The 16,000-nt window shown below is 49.4% G+C and overlaps 1 protein-coding gene across 1 annotated transcript in view; it reads right to left on the reverse strand.

The window, feature by feature from the left end:
- Positions 1-16,000, reverse strand: part of cusr (Copper-only SOD repeat protein) — a 148,261-nt gene that overhangs the window by 47,285 nt on the left and 84,976 nt on the right. Inside the window, exons 4-5 of the mRNA XM_038822235.1 lie at positions 2,271-2,354; positions 746-847 (exon numbers count right to left, since the gene is read on the reverse strand). Of these exons, the coding sequence (XP_038678163.1) occupies positions 746-847; positions 2,271-2,354 (186 nt within the window). The remainder of the gene's footprint in view (positions 1-745; positions 848-2,270; positions 2,355-16,000) is intronic.

Below are 16,000 nucleotides of genomic sequence, written 5' to 3' on the forward strand. Positions count from 1 at the left end.
TAAATAAATCAGGTGAACTATCACTCGTATAAAAGCAAAAACTGTGTATTCTGGAGATCCGAAATAAAAACAAAAGGTGCTGGAAAAACCCAGCAGGTCTAACCTCTCTGTGAGGAGAGAAACACGAGTTAACGTTTCAAGCCCAGTGTGACTTTTTCTCCATTGATAGTGCCCAGCCTGGTTTCTTTCAGCATGTTTTCTTTTTATTACCCGACACCCATAATTGAATGAAATTGTGGGAATACTATTGATCTTCAATCAGATGACTGGACCCATCGCTAGGAGGCATTTCATCTGGGTTGTGGGAGAAGCTGACAGTATTCTTTCTTGTCTCACGTAATGATTAATCACAGAATGGTGAAATGTCCATGTCCCAAACTATCCCTTACGCAATGGCAGACAGGATTAACTTGGTCTATTAGGGGAGCCTAATTTGAGGGACCGGCATCACTATCTGACATTATCTTCCAAGGTTCCATCAAATTAATCTGAACAGAGTTTATTTTACTTTCTGTACAAAGTTCAATATATGTTACTAAATTGATATTATAAACAAATAAGAATTTAGTAAAGTAATGTTTAACTTTCCACACAAGGTAAATATTTATTCCTTTCTTTAATAACACTAATGAATACTTTATTATTAACAGTCAAGTGCCCAACTTTCACTTAATACCACTACAATTTTCAGCAATTGATGTTTTGTTTTCTCTGTGTAAAGAGATTAAATTGAGGCACCACTTACCCCTAGGTCTATATTGTAAGGATTATAGTGTTTTCCTACACCACTGCAGTTCATGCTGTACTGTCGAGGATTGGTATGAACATGCCACTTTAGACCATTAGTCTACGGAATAAACAAATGTAATCGCATAATGTAGAAACCAACATTTTTATCACAAGATTATCAATAATTCTGCCCATAATTGCCGACGTGCCTCAACCATCAGCAAGTAATTTGTTGGAAGTGAAGAATTTTGTGTATCATGGAACATCATAGGACGCTTTACAGAGCTAAGTAATGTAATGGTTATGTTATTATGTTACTGGACTATGTATCTGGAGACCTGGACAGATAATCCAACAACGTGAGTTTAAATATGACCATGACAGCTTGAGAATTTTAATTTGGTTTTAAAATCTGGAAATTAAAAGTTGATATCAGTAACGGTGATCATGAATCTTCTGAGTTACTGGAAAACGCAAGGTCTGGCCTCACTGTTACACCTATTCTGCACCAATGCATTTGACTATATAGCAAGCCACTCATTTGTATCAAACCATTACAAAGAATAAACTGCCCAAGGTGGAGGCCCTCCTCTTGTGGGGCAATCTAGAGTGAGAGATCATAGAATCATAGAATTTACAATGCAGAAGGTGGCCACTCGGCCCATCAAGTCTGCATCGGCTCTTGGAAAGAGCACCCCACTTAAGCCCTCACCTCCAGATTAACCCCGTAACCCCACCTAACCTAAGGGCAATCTAGCATGGCCAATCCACCTAACCTGCTTATCTTTGGACTGTGGGAGGAAACCAGAGCACCCGGAGGAAACCCACGCAGACGCGGGGAGAACGTGCAGACTCCACACAGACAATGACCCAAGCTGGGAATCGAAGCTGGAGCTGTGAAGCAACTGTGCTAACCACTGTGCTACCGCGCCTCCCATAGGAGGTTGTAGTGTCAGGATAAGGGGTCGCAAATTAAAAACAGAAATGAGGAGAAACTACTTCTCCCAAAGGGTTGTGAATCTGTGGAATTCGCTACCCCAGAGTGTGGTGGATGCTTGGACAGTGAGTAAATTTGAGTTAGACAGATTTTTAATTAGTAATGGGTTGAGGGATATGGAGAACGGGCAGGACGATGGTGTTGAGGTCATGATGAGATCAGCCATGATCGTATTGAACGGTGGAGCAGGCTCAAGAGACTAATTTGCCTACTCCTGCTCCTAGTTCTTGTTATAAGAAAGAGCTATTCTGTCTAACTCCACCTTCCAGCTCTTGGTCTGTAGCCCTGTAGGTAACAGCACCTCAAGCTTAAATCTGGTATTCTTGATTAATAAGGGGACTTCTTGCTCAATAAGGGGATCAGGGGTTACGGGGGAAGGAAGGAGAATGGGGATGAGGAGCATATCAGCCATGGTCGCATGGTGGAGCATATACGATGGGCCAAACGGCCTCATTCTGCTCCTATATCTTATGGTCTTGGAATTCATTTCAAGTTCATCTGACTCGAGATAAAGAGCAACGCACGGAATAGTGTTGACACTTACATCACCCGCATTAAGCTCGGTTGGCTTAAGGGCTATTTCCATTGTTGTGTCACTTGAACTCCCATCTGCAAAGACCTGTTGTGACTGGAAACACAAGGAGAGTGTGTTAAACATCAATGTTTTCAACAGGCAACACATCATTTCAACTTTTTTTATTTTGTGTATTTCCTCCAAAAATCTTTCATATTTTGAATGAAGAAGGAGGGAAACAAAAGGCTGTTCACTCGTCATTAGAAGCAATATCAGCATTTGACCTTCTGCCTTCAATATGTGCACATGCTCTCCCATCAGCTATTCCCTTTCCCACAATCATGTATCATTCTTTGCTCTCCTTAGCTCCTTTGCTGTTCAGGCAACAACAACCCTTCCTAATATTTTTGCTGATTAACATTAGCAGCGGTAACATTACTTCTGCACCTGGTTTGTCACAAAGTGACCAGTTTCAGTAATCATTGGTTTTTAAATGAATTTAGATTACCCAATTCTTTTTTTTTTTAAGTTAAGGGGCAATTTAGCGTGGCCAATCCACCTACCCTGCACATCTTTGGGTTATGGGGGTGAGAACCTCGCAGGCACGGGGAGAATGTGCAAACTCCACAGGGACAATGACCCAGAGCCGGGATCGAATCTTGGTCCTCGGCGCCATGAGACAACAGTGCTAACCACTGTGCCACCGTGCCACCCCAGTTATCATTGGTTTTATGAGCACAGTTATCTCTCAATGAAGGGGAGAGCTACCTGACACATGAGGCCCAATTCATGCCTACAATTGGACCAAAATATATTAGCGACAAAATTAATTTTCATAGTACAGGACAATTTGAAGTGCTGAAAAGTGAGCAACATCCTACACGTTTCCTCAGTGAATTGTTTTAAGTTATACCGCCTTGTGACTAATAACCTGAAGCTTGTTATGTGCCAAGTATCATGTGTATAGAGTACTTTGTTATTGTGCACGTTGGTTTACGTCTGACCAAAAACAAACTGAATGCTTTCCGCTCCTCAAGCAACTTTTCATTTAAGGGAGGGAGTGTGTGCATGAACTTTCAATTAACAGGCACATCTCATTCAAAGTTTTCTTATTATTTTTAATGTATTTTATTCCAAACACGTGTAAAAATCAGTAACATATATAATAATCGCTCATTGTCACAAGTAGGCTTCAATGAAGTTACTGTGAAAAGCCCCTAGTCGCCACATTCCAGCACCTGTTCGGGGAGGCCGGTATGGGAATTGAACCCGCGCTGCTGGCCTTGTTCTGCCTTACAAGCCAGCTGTTTAGCCCACTGTGCTAAGATCAGCCTAGCAGCAGTAACATATATAACACACTCCACTACTTCACAGTCCACAGTTTATATAATTTTTTCCCGTTGACCCCCCCAACCCTCCTCCTCTGTGACCCCCCCCCCCCAACGACGAACAGTTTGTCAAACATTATCATGAACAACCCCCACCATGTCTTGAAGCCCTCCACCAACCCCCTGAACTCAAACTTAATCTTCTCCAACCAGCGAAAGTCGTACAGGTCTCCCAGCTAGGCCGTCACCCCTGGCGGCGTATCCAATCTCCAATTTAGCAAGCTCCTTCGCCGGGCAATTAGAGAGGCGAAAGTCACAACATCGGCCCCCTTCGCCTCCAGCAGCTCCAGCATTTCCCACACAGTGGTGCCAACACCGACATCCCCTCCAACAGAAGGGTCTCTGCAGCTGGTTCCACACCCTAATCATTGACTGTACCACCGGGCTCCCGTATACCTCCCAGGAGCTAGCGGCAGTGGAGCCGTCACCAAAGCCTTCACACTGGATCCCCTACAGGACTCCTCCTCCAGCTTGATCCACGCCGCCCACAGCTCTCCACCATCACCTCGCCTTCTCCACATTCACTGCACAATAATAGTGTAGCAGGTCCGGGACCGTCAACCCCCCCCCTCCCCTTTCAGTGTCTGCCTCTGTAGCAGGGTCCTCTTTACCCTCGGCACCTTCCCCGTCCATATAAACTCCAATTTCCAGAAGAAAGCCTTGGGGAGAAAGATCGGGAGGGTCGGGAAAACGAACAAGAACCTTGAAAGCTCTGTCATTTTTACCACCTGCACCCTCCCTACCAGTGTCAGTTGTGATGTTTCCCATCTCTTACAATATCTCCTAATCTCTGCCGCCAACGTTGTCAAATTCCACCTGTGCATGGTAGCCCATTCCCTTGTCATCCGAATTCCCAAGTACCTTTCCCTAGCTACCTTGAATGGCAACATCCCCAAGCTAGCCCCCAACCCCGCTGCCTCCATCAGAAACACCTCACTCTTCCCGACTTTTAACTTCTACCCAGAGAAGGCCCAAACCTCTCCAATATTCCCACGATCCTACCCGTACTCTCCAATGGATCCAACATGAAGAACAACAGGTCATCCGTGTACAACGACACCCGGTGCTCCCTGTTCCCTCCCAAATTCTCCTGCCACTCCACAGACCCCTAAGGGCCATTGCCAAGGGCTCTATCGCCAGCTCGAACAACAACGGCGACAGCGAACACCCCTGGTTCCCTGTTCCCCTACGTAACCCAGAACTCCGTGAACCCATCCCATTTGTACATATTCTTGCCACCGGAGCTACATATAACCGATGCACCCACGCCACAAACTTTGGGCCAAACCCAAACCTACCCAAGATCTCAAATAAATATCTCCACTCCACCCAATCAAAAACCTTCTCTGCATCCATAGAAACAATGACCTCCAGCACCCGGCCCAATGATGGAGCCATAACCACATTTAACAGCCTCCTGATAAACAACTGCCTGCCCTTTCCCAAACCAGTTTGATCCTCAGCGACCACCCCTGGCATTCATACTTCCATCCTCCCTGCCACCACCAGCACTTTCATGTCTGTGTTTAACAACAAAATGGGCCGACGCGGCCCACATTCCAATGGATCCTTCCCCTTCTTCAAGATTAATGTGATCGCACCTGTGTCAGTATCTCTGGCAGCCCCCCCCCTTCTCCAACGCCTCATTAAACATCCCCAACAAATGCGGTGCCAACTCTGTCGCCAACCAGCCCTGGAGCCTTCCCCGACTACATCTCCCTAATGCTTTCAATCACCTCCCTCAGCCCCAGAGGATCCTCCAACACCTGCCCCCTCTCTTCCTCCAACCTTGGAACCTCCATCCCATTTCCCCAGCGTATGGCGCGCCATTTCCCCATATTCATATTGCACCCCCCTCGCCCTCCATCGCTGTCCTTCCCGTCTTCAAACTATCGAACTGCCCCTGCAACCTCTTCCTCTCCGCCAACAACATTTTGGTGGGGGCCCTCAATTATCTCCTGAGCACCTCAACTATCTCATCCAACAGCCGTTCTCTCCCTCCTCCTGCTGTCCCTGTGCACCTTGAACGAGATAATCTCCTCTCTGACTACTGGCTTCAATGTCTCCCAGAACATGGCCACCGACACTTCCCTGTTCTGGTTAGTCTCCACATAATCCACAATTGCCAACCTCAACTTTTCACAAAACCCCTTATCCGCCAACAGACCCGAATCGAGCCTCCATCCCGGCCTCTGCACCTGCCCCGCACTAAGCCACATCTCCAGCCAATGCAGCCCATGGTCAGATATCACAATCCTGGAACATACAGTGCAGAAGGAAGCCATTCAGCCTATCTAGTCTGCACCGACCCACTTAGCCCTCACTTCCACCCTATCCCCTTAATCCCCACATATTCCATCCCCAACAACAGCACTCAGCTCACCACAAGGAAATCAATTCTCACGTACACCTTATATACGCGTGAGAAGGTGTATCCCCCCACCCCCCGGGTTCTTAAACCTCCATGGATCAACTACTCCCCTACGCTCCATAAACCCTCCCATCTCCTTCGCCATCCTCAAACTTCCCATTGACTTGGAGCTCGGCCTGTCCACCCTCTTTTCCATCACACAATTAAATTCTACACCCATGTACAACTGGAGCTTATCTAGTTCCTGGATCACTCCCAGTAAACCCCTCATAGGCCCACTTATCCCAATTTGGCACATATCCATTGACTAGCACCACGTGCATCCCCTCCAGCACCCCACCTACTATCACATACCTTCCACCCCACCCCCCCCCCCCCCCCCCCACCCCCGGTCCCGCACTTCCTTGGCTCCCACAAACCCCGTTCTTTTGTTCAACAAAATGGCCACCGCCCACTGTTTTGAGTCAAACCCCGAGTGAAATACCTGTCCCACCCATCCCTTACTCAATCTAACTTGATCCTTCACCTGGAGGTGCGTCTCCTGTAAAAACATCACCTCCACTTTCAAACTCCTCAGGTGTGCAAAAACCCAAGACCTCGTAATCAGTCCGTTCAATCCAGACTTTCCACGTTACAATTCTTACCGGAGGCTTACCGGAGCCTCCCCCACCTGGCCACCTTTTGTGGCTCCCCCACCCACCTCCGTTCACCGGCATCACCACCTTCGCCAGAGTGGCAGCTCCCATTCAAAGGTTCCTCCTACACACTCCTCTGCTCCACCCTCTCCCCCACCAGTCCCTCCTTAGCCTGTGCAAACAGCCTCCCTACCCACCTAAATACCCCTCCGCTGGCAACTCCGATCAGCGGCCCCACCATACATACCCCTTACACGTAAATCAATAACATCCTAAATTGCAAAAAAAGTACCACAGATGACGGGAGGAGCGGGGGTGGGCGTGGGGGTAATTACCGCCTTCGAGACTTATAACTCCCCAAAGAAACCACCCCCCTCACCCTCCGGGAACACACAATAGCTATAACCTCCAACCTTTGCAGATAGAGCTCCTCCATCTCACACCAACCCTCAGTTCTCACACAGTTTGTGGTCCATTATAAAATCACTCTAGCAATTTAAATAGCATTCCCGGCCTTCAAAAGTGACCCACAGTTTCGCCGGGTACAGCACCCCAAACCAAATCTTCCTTCGGTACAACACTGCCGTGGCCCTGTGGAATCCAGCGTGCATCTTGATATATTCGGACACAATTCCCCTCCCATTCACAATCTCGCTTCTCCCTGGCCCATTGTAGAATCTTCTCCTTCTCAACAAATTTCTGCAACCAAACTATCACCACCCACAGCAGCTCCCCTGCTCTCAGCTTGTGTCTTAAAGGCCTGTGGGCCCTGTCCACCTCTTATCCCAGTAAGAAGTCTTACAACACCAGGTTAAAGTCCAACAGGTTTGTTTCAAACACGAGCTTTCGGAGCACGGCTCCTTCTTCAGGTGAATGCTTCTTATCCTTATCCACTTCTTATCCAGCATCCCCTGCTCCACCAGCCCGGCCAGCATCCTCGACACGTACCTCATGGCGCTCATTCATTCCACCACCCTCTGGCAGACCCATAAATCGCAGGTTCTGCCGCCTGGATCTGTTTTCCTGCTACTCCACCTTCACCCTCAACGGCTTACAAAGGTGTCCGAGTACCCCCATCTCCACCTCCAAGGGCACAATCCGACCGTCTCCACCTCTCATATCATCGCCCCATGTGTCTCAAGGCACTTCTCTACACGGTCCATTGATCCTTGCAGGAAGGCTACAGCTCACTCGATCGCCTTCGGCCAGTCAATGCATCTCCTGCCTTTGCTGGCAAAATTACTTTTTGATGAAGGCCATCAACTGTTCCATCGGGAGCTTTCCCACTGGCAATGACCCTTCCCCCAATGCCATTCTCACAATGCCATAGGACCCCTCCAATTCCTTAGCCAGGTCTTTAACTGTTTTGTGCTGGGTCTGGTAGCCAGTAGACATGCCAATCTTGGGGAGAATCTTTCCCTCTACACCTTCTGCAGCATGTTCCTGCCAGAGTTACCCCACTAACGGGTATTAACTGCCCAAACCAACGCCCTTGAGCCTGAGCTGCCCTGTGTGCGACCACTCGCTCCATGGCCGCCACCGGAAATTTCCATCATTTAAAGTTTTCTGAAGGCGTAATCTACCCAAATGGGAACAAAGTCCTCTAATGCACCCGATTAGCTGGGCTCCGAGCACCAGGAAACACCAGGCTATTGAACGACCATTCAGGTAGATTGGGGTCCACAGTGGGGAACGCCCTGGCGAGGCTGCACGTTGTTCCATTTTCTGCATTGAGGAACTCCGCTCGCCGTGTCTGCGTGGGTTTCCTCCGGGTGCTCCAGTATCCTCCCACAGTCCAGAGATGTATGGTTACGGGGATAGGGTGATAGGGTGGGGGAAGTGGGCTTGGGTGGGGTGATTTATTTTTCAGAGGGTCAGTGCAGACTTGATAGACTGAATGGCCTCCATCTGTACTGTAGGGAATCTATGGAAATGTTGGGTTATGTACTACTTATGTAGTTCTCACATAGCAATGCAGGATCCCCTTACGTTTGTCTTCAAGTGAGTTTAACAACTCTGTATCACATTTCAGTCTATTGTTAAGGAGAATTAAATACTTGTTTGCCTTCTATTGTGACCTACATTGTCAAATTTTCTGATTATATGAAGGCTATTGGGCACTGGAGCACAAGGCCTGTGATCAGAGCTTGGTGGGGTGGGGCGCAGGGAGGAAGTGGAGAAAATAAACCAAAACAAAATCAACATTAGCAGCAGTAAGAAGGGACCACGATCAGCAGAAAGGAAGCCAAAGGTTTCCTGGAGGGGCTGCAGGGAGCATTCCTGGCCCATGAGGTGTGCTCCAGACAGAGTAATGTGTTGGAGCTGGCAGCTTGAGTTCCCATTTTGCTGCCAGGGATCCGAAGTCCTGGAAAACTTGGTTGACTGTTATTAAGTTTAAATCCGGCTTCCAATTGAACTGTGGGAGCTTGATGTAAATATGATAATAAAATGTTCCAACTCCCCAAGATAGGAAACGCACACAACTCGCAATCCGTTGACGTAAAAAATAGTTCGGAGGCATTGGCCAATTTCTAATTTCAATCCCCACCCACTGACCCCCAAGTAGGGTTAATAGCAAAGCCACAGCGTTCCACCCAATAGATGAAATGAGACTGCTTTTTGAGAAGGAAAGATCTGTTTTCATTCGCACATATCTTCCAGCATCGAGTGAGTCATCAAACCTGGCAACATACACAAGAATGGTAGGTAGAGGAAAATCTATTCCCCTTAACAATAGACTGAAATATAATACAGAATTTGTTAACTCATTTGTAAACAAAGGTAAAGGGATACTGCATTGCTCTATGAGAACAAAACAAATACAGTAGTGCATAATCCAATATATTCTGCTGTTCTGGTAGCCCAATGTAAAATGACTCCAATTTAGACAAATATTGTTTGAAGTTGCTGCTGATATATTTTTTTCTTTGCATGTTTGGTTTTGGCCAAATATACTGAACCTTAATTAAGTTACATTTACTTCTTTGTGCTTCTGTATTATTTTCCCCTTCGCCCCTGCTGTGCTGAGGAACGGGCTTTTTGCCAGATTCCCAGGATACAAATAACTGGTTCGGCTACTATTACATTGGGACATATTTTCCTCTTCATTTTGTGGGTGGAGGGGATTGCTCGCGTCAAACCCTTCCTGATTTCCATTTCATTGATTTCAGTGGGCGAACTGTTCAGTCAGATGTCCGTGCGTTGAAGGGGAAAGGTTATCCTGTCGTGTTAAATAATGGGCCTCCTGTTGTGGTCCCCAATGATCCCGAGTTGCAGTTTCCAACAATTGGTTTTAACGTAAGAACAGAAGAACGTACGAAATAAGATCAGGAGTAGGCCATTCGGCCCTTAATGCCTACTCTGCTATTCAATGAGATCAAGACTGATTTTCAACTCCAACACCATTTCCTTACATTTTCCCTGTACCCCTTGATGTTTCTAATATGTAGGAATCTACCGACCTCTGCTTTAAATATACTCAATGCCGGAGCCGCTACAGCCCTCTGGGGCAGAGAATTCCAAACATTCACCACTCTTTGAGTGAGGAAATACCTTGGGCTTGATTCAACTAAATGGGAACAAAGTTGAGTTCATTTGGCCGCGTGTTTCCCGGTACGCCAATAAATACATGGCTATTCAGCACGACTAGTGTTGTACAAGGGCCTCAGCAGAGACGTGTGGCCGAGGCCGCTCATCGCCCCATTTTGTTCAGTGGGGATCTCCGCTCGAGGCCCCAATGCAATCCCTGACCACCCCCCCCCCCCCCCCCCCCCCCTCCAGTGCAAACACATTATGGGAGGGTCCCTGCTGCCTCCTCCCACCTCCCAACACCCACGCTGGGCACTGGGACTGATCACATGCAAGCACAAATGCCAGCTTGGCACTTTGGCAGTGCCAAACTGTCACCCTGGCAGTGCTGCTGCCAGCTGACAATGCTACCTGGGCACCTTGGCAATGCAAGGGTGGCACACTGGTGGCACTGCCAGATGCCAGGCTGGCACTGCCAAGATGCCCAGGAAGCACCAGCAGTGCTAGGGCATCACCCTGCCCAAAGGGCATGAAGCCGGGGCCTCCAATCCCCGAAGAGACCCCCACGAGTGCCGATCCGTCTGGTCCCCATTTGTGAACGGAGCACCCCTGAGGTCCCCGAGGGTACAGGGATGAGTGCCAAAGCCTCAGGGACCTCGGGACTAATTGTCTTATTCTGATATGTAGATTTGCCAAAAGGTGATCCCACCCACAATGGGTAGAATTCACATCGCAACATCTTGCAAGATTGCGTTGGATCTCGTGAGACGTTGCGAGCTGGGTAGATCCCGGGAGTGGGGTCTCCCGGCTTGTACCGGCCACGCTGCGCCAGGGCGAGCTGCTTTTTGGGAGCATTGTGGCCGTTGGAGCGCGCCACTCCTCATCTCAGTGCTAATTGGCGTCCTATTCTGAGACTGTGTCCCCTAGTTCCAGGCCCCCAACCAGGGGAAACATCCAGCCAGCATCAACTCTGTCGAACTCTAAGAAGTTTGTATGTTTGAACAGATCACTTCTCATTCTTCCAAACTCCATTCAATAAAGACCCAGACTATTCAATCTTTCTTCAAAGGGCAATGCCTCCACCCAGAAATTAGCCTAGTGAACCTTTGTTGTACCTCCTCTCTGGCAAGTATATCTTTCCTTAGACAAAGAGAACAAAACTGCACACAATACACCAAGTGCACAATAGAGAGACTCTAGTTTATTACAGTCAGACATCTTTACTCCTACACACAAATCAGTGACTCGTGAAAAGGACATCCAAGTGCTTCTGAAGTCCAACATTTCCCCGCCTCTCACCAATTAAGAAACATTTCTTATTTCTGTTTTTCTGACCAAGGTGGTTTCTCCGAATTATATTCCACCTGAAGTGTCTTTGCAGCCTCCTCAGGACTCACACTTCCATCTTGTTTTGTGTCATCAGCAAACTTGGAAGTATAACATTCAATTCGCACATACAAATCATTGATATAGATTGTAAACAGCTCCGGATCCAAGAACTGGCCCTTGCAGTACCCACTAGTCACAGCCTGCCAAGCTGAAAATGACCCATTTACTCCTACTCTCTGTTTTCTGCCTGTAAACCAGTTTTCAATCCATGCCGGTATGCCCCCAATTCCATGCGCTCTAATTTTGTTTGCTAACCTTTTATCCGAATATTTCTGAAAATCTAAATATACCTCATCCACCAGTTCCCCCTTTTCTATTTTGCTAGTTACATCCTCATAAAACTCCTAATAGGTTTGTCAAACTTTCATTAGTCCATGTTGACTCTGTTCAATCCCATAATTATTTTCTAAGTGTCCTGTAGTAATAATCTTTTATTATAGATTCTAGCATTTTCCCGATGAGTAATGTTGGGCTAACAGGACTGCTTCCTCTCGCCCTCCTTTTTATATGGTGGGGTTACATTTTCCACCCTCCAACCTGCAGGAACCATTCCAGATCTACAGGCCAGGATTCTCCGGTAACCGGCGGGCGGTCCGTACCGACGCCGAGGAGTGGCATGAACATCTCCGCGTCGGGCCGCCCGGAGGGTGCGGAATCCTCCGCACCTTCAGGGGCTAGGCTGGCACCAGCGGGGTTGCCGCCACGCCAACTGGCGACGAAGGGCCTCCACCGGCCTGCATGAGTCGGCGCAAGCACGGAGCGCCAGCGTGTTCTGGCACATGCACAGGGGGTTTCTTCTCCGCGGCGGCCATGACGGAGCTTTAAAGCGGGCGGCGCGGAGGGAAAGAGTGCCCCCATGGCATAGGTCCGCCCACAGATCTGTGGGCCCTGATTGCGGGCCAGGCCACCATGGGGGCCCCCCCCGGGGCCAGATCCCTCCCCCCTCCCCCAGGATTCCGCAGGCCGCCCGCAGAGCCAGGTCCCACCGGTAAGAACGTTGTGTAATTTACGCCGGCAGGACTTGCCGAAAACGGGCAGCCGCTTGGCTCATCGCAGAGCAGAGAATTGCCAGGGGGGCCGCTGCCAATGGCCTCTGACCGGCGTGGCGCTATTCCCGCCCCGCCAAAAAACCGGCGCCGGAAAATTTGTTGTCGGGGCGGGATTTACGCCGCCCCCTGGTGATTCTCTGGCCCGGCGGGGGGTCAGAGAATCCCGCCATAGAATTTTGAAATATGGTCACCAACGTAACTATTATTTGACAGCCACCTCTTTCAACACTTTGGGACGCAAATCATCAAGTCCAGGGGGCAGGATTCTCGCGTTTTACAACGGCTTGAACGGGCCACTCCCACGACTAATTCTGGCCCCTACAGGGGGCCAGCACGGCGCTGGAGCAGTTCGCAGCACTCCAGCTGCAGATCCCGGCGCGAACTGTGTGCCGCGGGATCAGCGCATGCGCAGTTGCGCCGTTGCCAGCGAGGACATGCGCAGTGGCCTCCCTCAACACGCCGGCCCCGACACAACATGGCGCAGGACTACAGGGGCCGGTGCGTAGGAAAGGAGGCCCCCAGCCACAGAGGCCGGCCCACCGATCGGTGGGCCCCGATCGCGGGCCAGGCCACATCGGAGGCCCCCCCCAGGTTCGGACACCCCATCCCCCCACAAAGGCCGCCACCCAACCCTTACACGCCGAGGTCCCGCCGGCCCAGAGCAGGTTAGAACGGCGCCGGCGGGACTCAGCTCTTTTCTTACGGCTGCTCGGCCCATCCGGGCCGGAGAATCGGTGGGACAGCCGCATAGAGCGGCCCGTGACCGGCGCCGCGCCAACCACGCCGGCACCAATGGCGCCGATTCTCTGCTCTGTGGAGAATCGTGTGCCGGCGTCGGGGCGACGTGTCGCAAGTCGCGTGGCCCGCAGGCGATTCTCCGACCTGCCGGGGGGGTCAGAGAATCCGCCCAGGAGATTTATCTACTCAAGGCCCATTCATATCGCCAATACATTTTTAACCAATTGTTCAGTTCCTCATTTACACCAGTTGCTCAATTCTTCACTATTTCACAGAATTCACAGCATCGCTACAGTGCAGAAGGAGACCATTCGGCCCATCAAGTCTCCACTGGTCATTGGAAAGAGCACTATACTGTACCAAGACCCACGTCCCACCCTATCCCATGACCCAGTAACCCCACCTAACCGTGGGACGTTAAAGAACAATTTAGCATGGCCAATCCACTTGAGCTGCACATCTTTGGACTGCAGGAGGAAACCAGAGACCCCGGAGGAAATCCACGCAGACACAGGGAGAAATTTCAAACTCCTGAATTGAACCACTGCGCCACCATGCCACTTTGGACCTGGGTGGTTTTTATTATTATCCTCCATGAAGACAGACGCAGGCCGGAATTCTCATCCGAACGTTTGGAAGTGTGGTTTTCAGAGGGAAACGAGGCGCGATTCCTGCCGGGTGTTTTGGCGAGTTCCAGATCGATTCCAAGCATACTTAAGAATTTGTTTGGAGGGGGACAGGTTTTGCACCTTCACTGAGAGGGGCAGGGCCTAAACAAGCCAGAAACCCCGCCTCTAAATGACAGTCAAGCATCGCCACCCCCATCCCCACGCCCGCCAACATTGCCAGTCAGGGCTTCAGAGCGCACACTCCGCCTCGCGAGGTTCGCTGGAATCGGGGCCAATGGGTCACCCTTCAGACCTCTTCCCTTCGCCCTGCATAAGATCCTCCATTCCCGTCCCAATCGGCGGTACCAATACACCCCCAAGATGAGCACCACCCCACTGTGGGGTCACCAGATGCCTTGCCCCTGTTAGGCTCCAGCATTTAGCAGTGCCACCCATGCAGCGCCAGCAGGGGAGGGAATACTAGGAGCCGAGAGAATTTTCCTTGAAACGGTCACAGCATATTTAAATACCGATTTAAATATGCTAATCTGTTTCAATCCCAGCAAGGGTGTGATCCAGATTACGTCACCTGCAAGGGGCTGGGGGCATCATGCACTGGGCAGCGCCTGCTGTTTAGTGATAGAGATAGATAGAGAAATACAGCACAGAACAGGCCCTTCGGCCCACGATGTTGCGCCGAACTTTTGTCCTAGGTTAATCATAGAATTTTGGACAATTTTTCATGGCCAATCCACCCAACCTGCACATCTTTGGACTGTGGGAGGAAACCGGAGCACCCGGAGGAAACCCACGCAGTCACGGGGAGGATGTGCAGACTCCACACAGACAGTGACCCAAGTCGAAATCGAACTTGGGACCCTGGAGCTGTGAAGCAATTGTGCTATCCACAATGCTACCGTGCTGCCCTTAAGAAGTTAACCTACACTCCATTATTCTACCCTAATCCATGTACCTATCCAATAGCCGCTTGAAGGTCCCTAACTTTTCCGACTCAACTACTACCACAGGCAGTGCATTCCATGCCCCCACTACTCTCTGGGTAAAGAACCTACCTCTGACATCCCCTCTATATCTTCCACCATTTATCTTAAATTTATGTCCCCTTGTAATGGTGTGTTCCACCCGGGGAAAAAGTCTCTGACTGTCTACTCTATCTATTCCCCTGATCATCTTATAAACCTCTATCAAGTCGCCCCTCATCCTTCTCCGTTCTAATGAGAAAAGGCCTAGCACCCTCAACCTTTCCTCGTATGACCTACTCTCCATTCCAGGCAACATCCTGGTAAATCTCCTTTGCACCTTTTCCAAAGCTTCCACATCCTTCCTAAAATGAGGTGACCAGAACTGCACACAGAACTCCAAATGTGGCCTGACCAAGGTTTTGTACAGCTGCATCATCACCTCACGGCTCTTAAATTCAATCCCTCTGCTAATGAACGCTAGCACACCATAGGCCTTCTTCACAGCTCTATGCACTTGAGTGGCAACTTTCAAAGAACTATGAACATAGACCCCAAGATCTCTCTGCTCCTCCACATTGCCAAGAACCCTACCATTAACCCTGTATTCCGCATTCATATTTGTCCTTCCAAAATGGACAACCTCACACTTGTCAGGGTTAAACTCCATCTGCCACTTCTCAGCACAGCTCTGCATTCTATCTATGTCTCTTTGAAGCCAACAACAGCCCTCCTCACTATCCACAACTCCACCAATCTTCGTATCATCTGCAAATTTACTGACCCACCCTTCAACTCCCTCATCCAAGTCGTTAATGAAAATCACAAACAGCAGAGGACCCAGAACTGATCCCTGCGGTACGCCACTGATAACTGGGCTCCAGGCTGAATATTTGCCATCCACCACCACTCTCTGTTTTCTATCGGTTAGCCAGTTTGTTATCCAACTGGCCAAATTTCCCACTATCCCATGCCTCCTTACTTTCTGCATAAGCCTACCATGGGGAACCTTATCAAATGCCTTACTAAAATCCATGTACACTACATCCACTGCTTTACCTTCATCCACATGCT

The sequence above is a fragment of the Scyliorhinus canicula genome, chromosome 16 (genome assembly GCF_902713615.1).
Source record: "Scyliorhinus canicula chromosome 16, sScyCan1.1, whole genome shotgun sequence".
Lineage (NCBI taxonomy): Eukaryota > Metazoa > Chordata > Chondrichthyes > Carcharhiniformes > Scyliorhinidae > Scyliorhinus > Scyliorhinus canicula.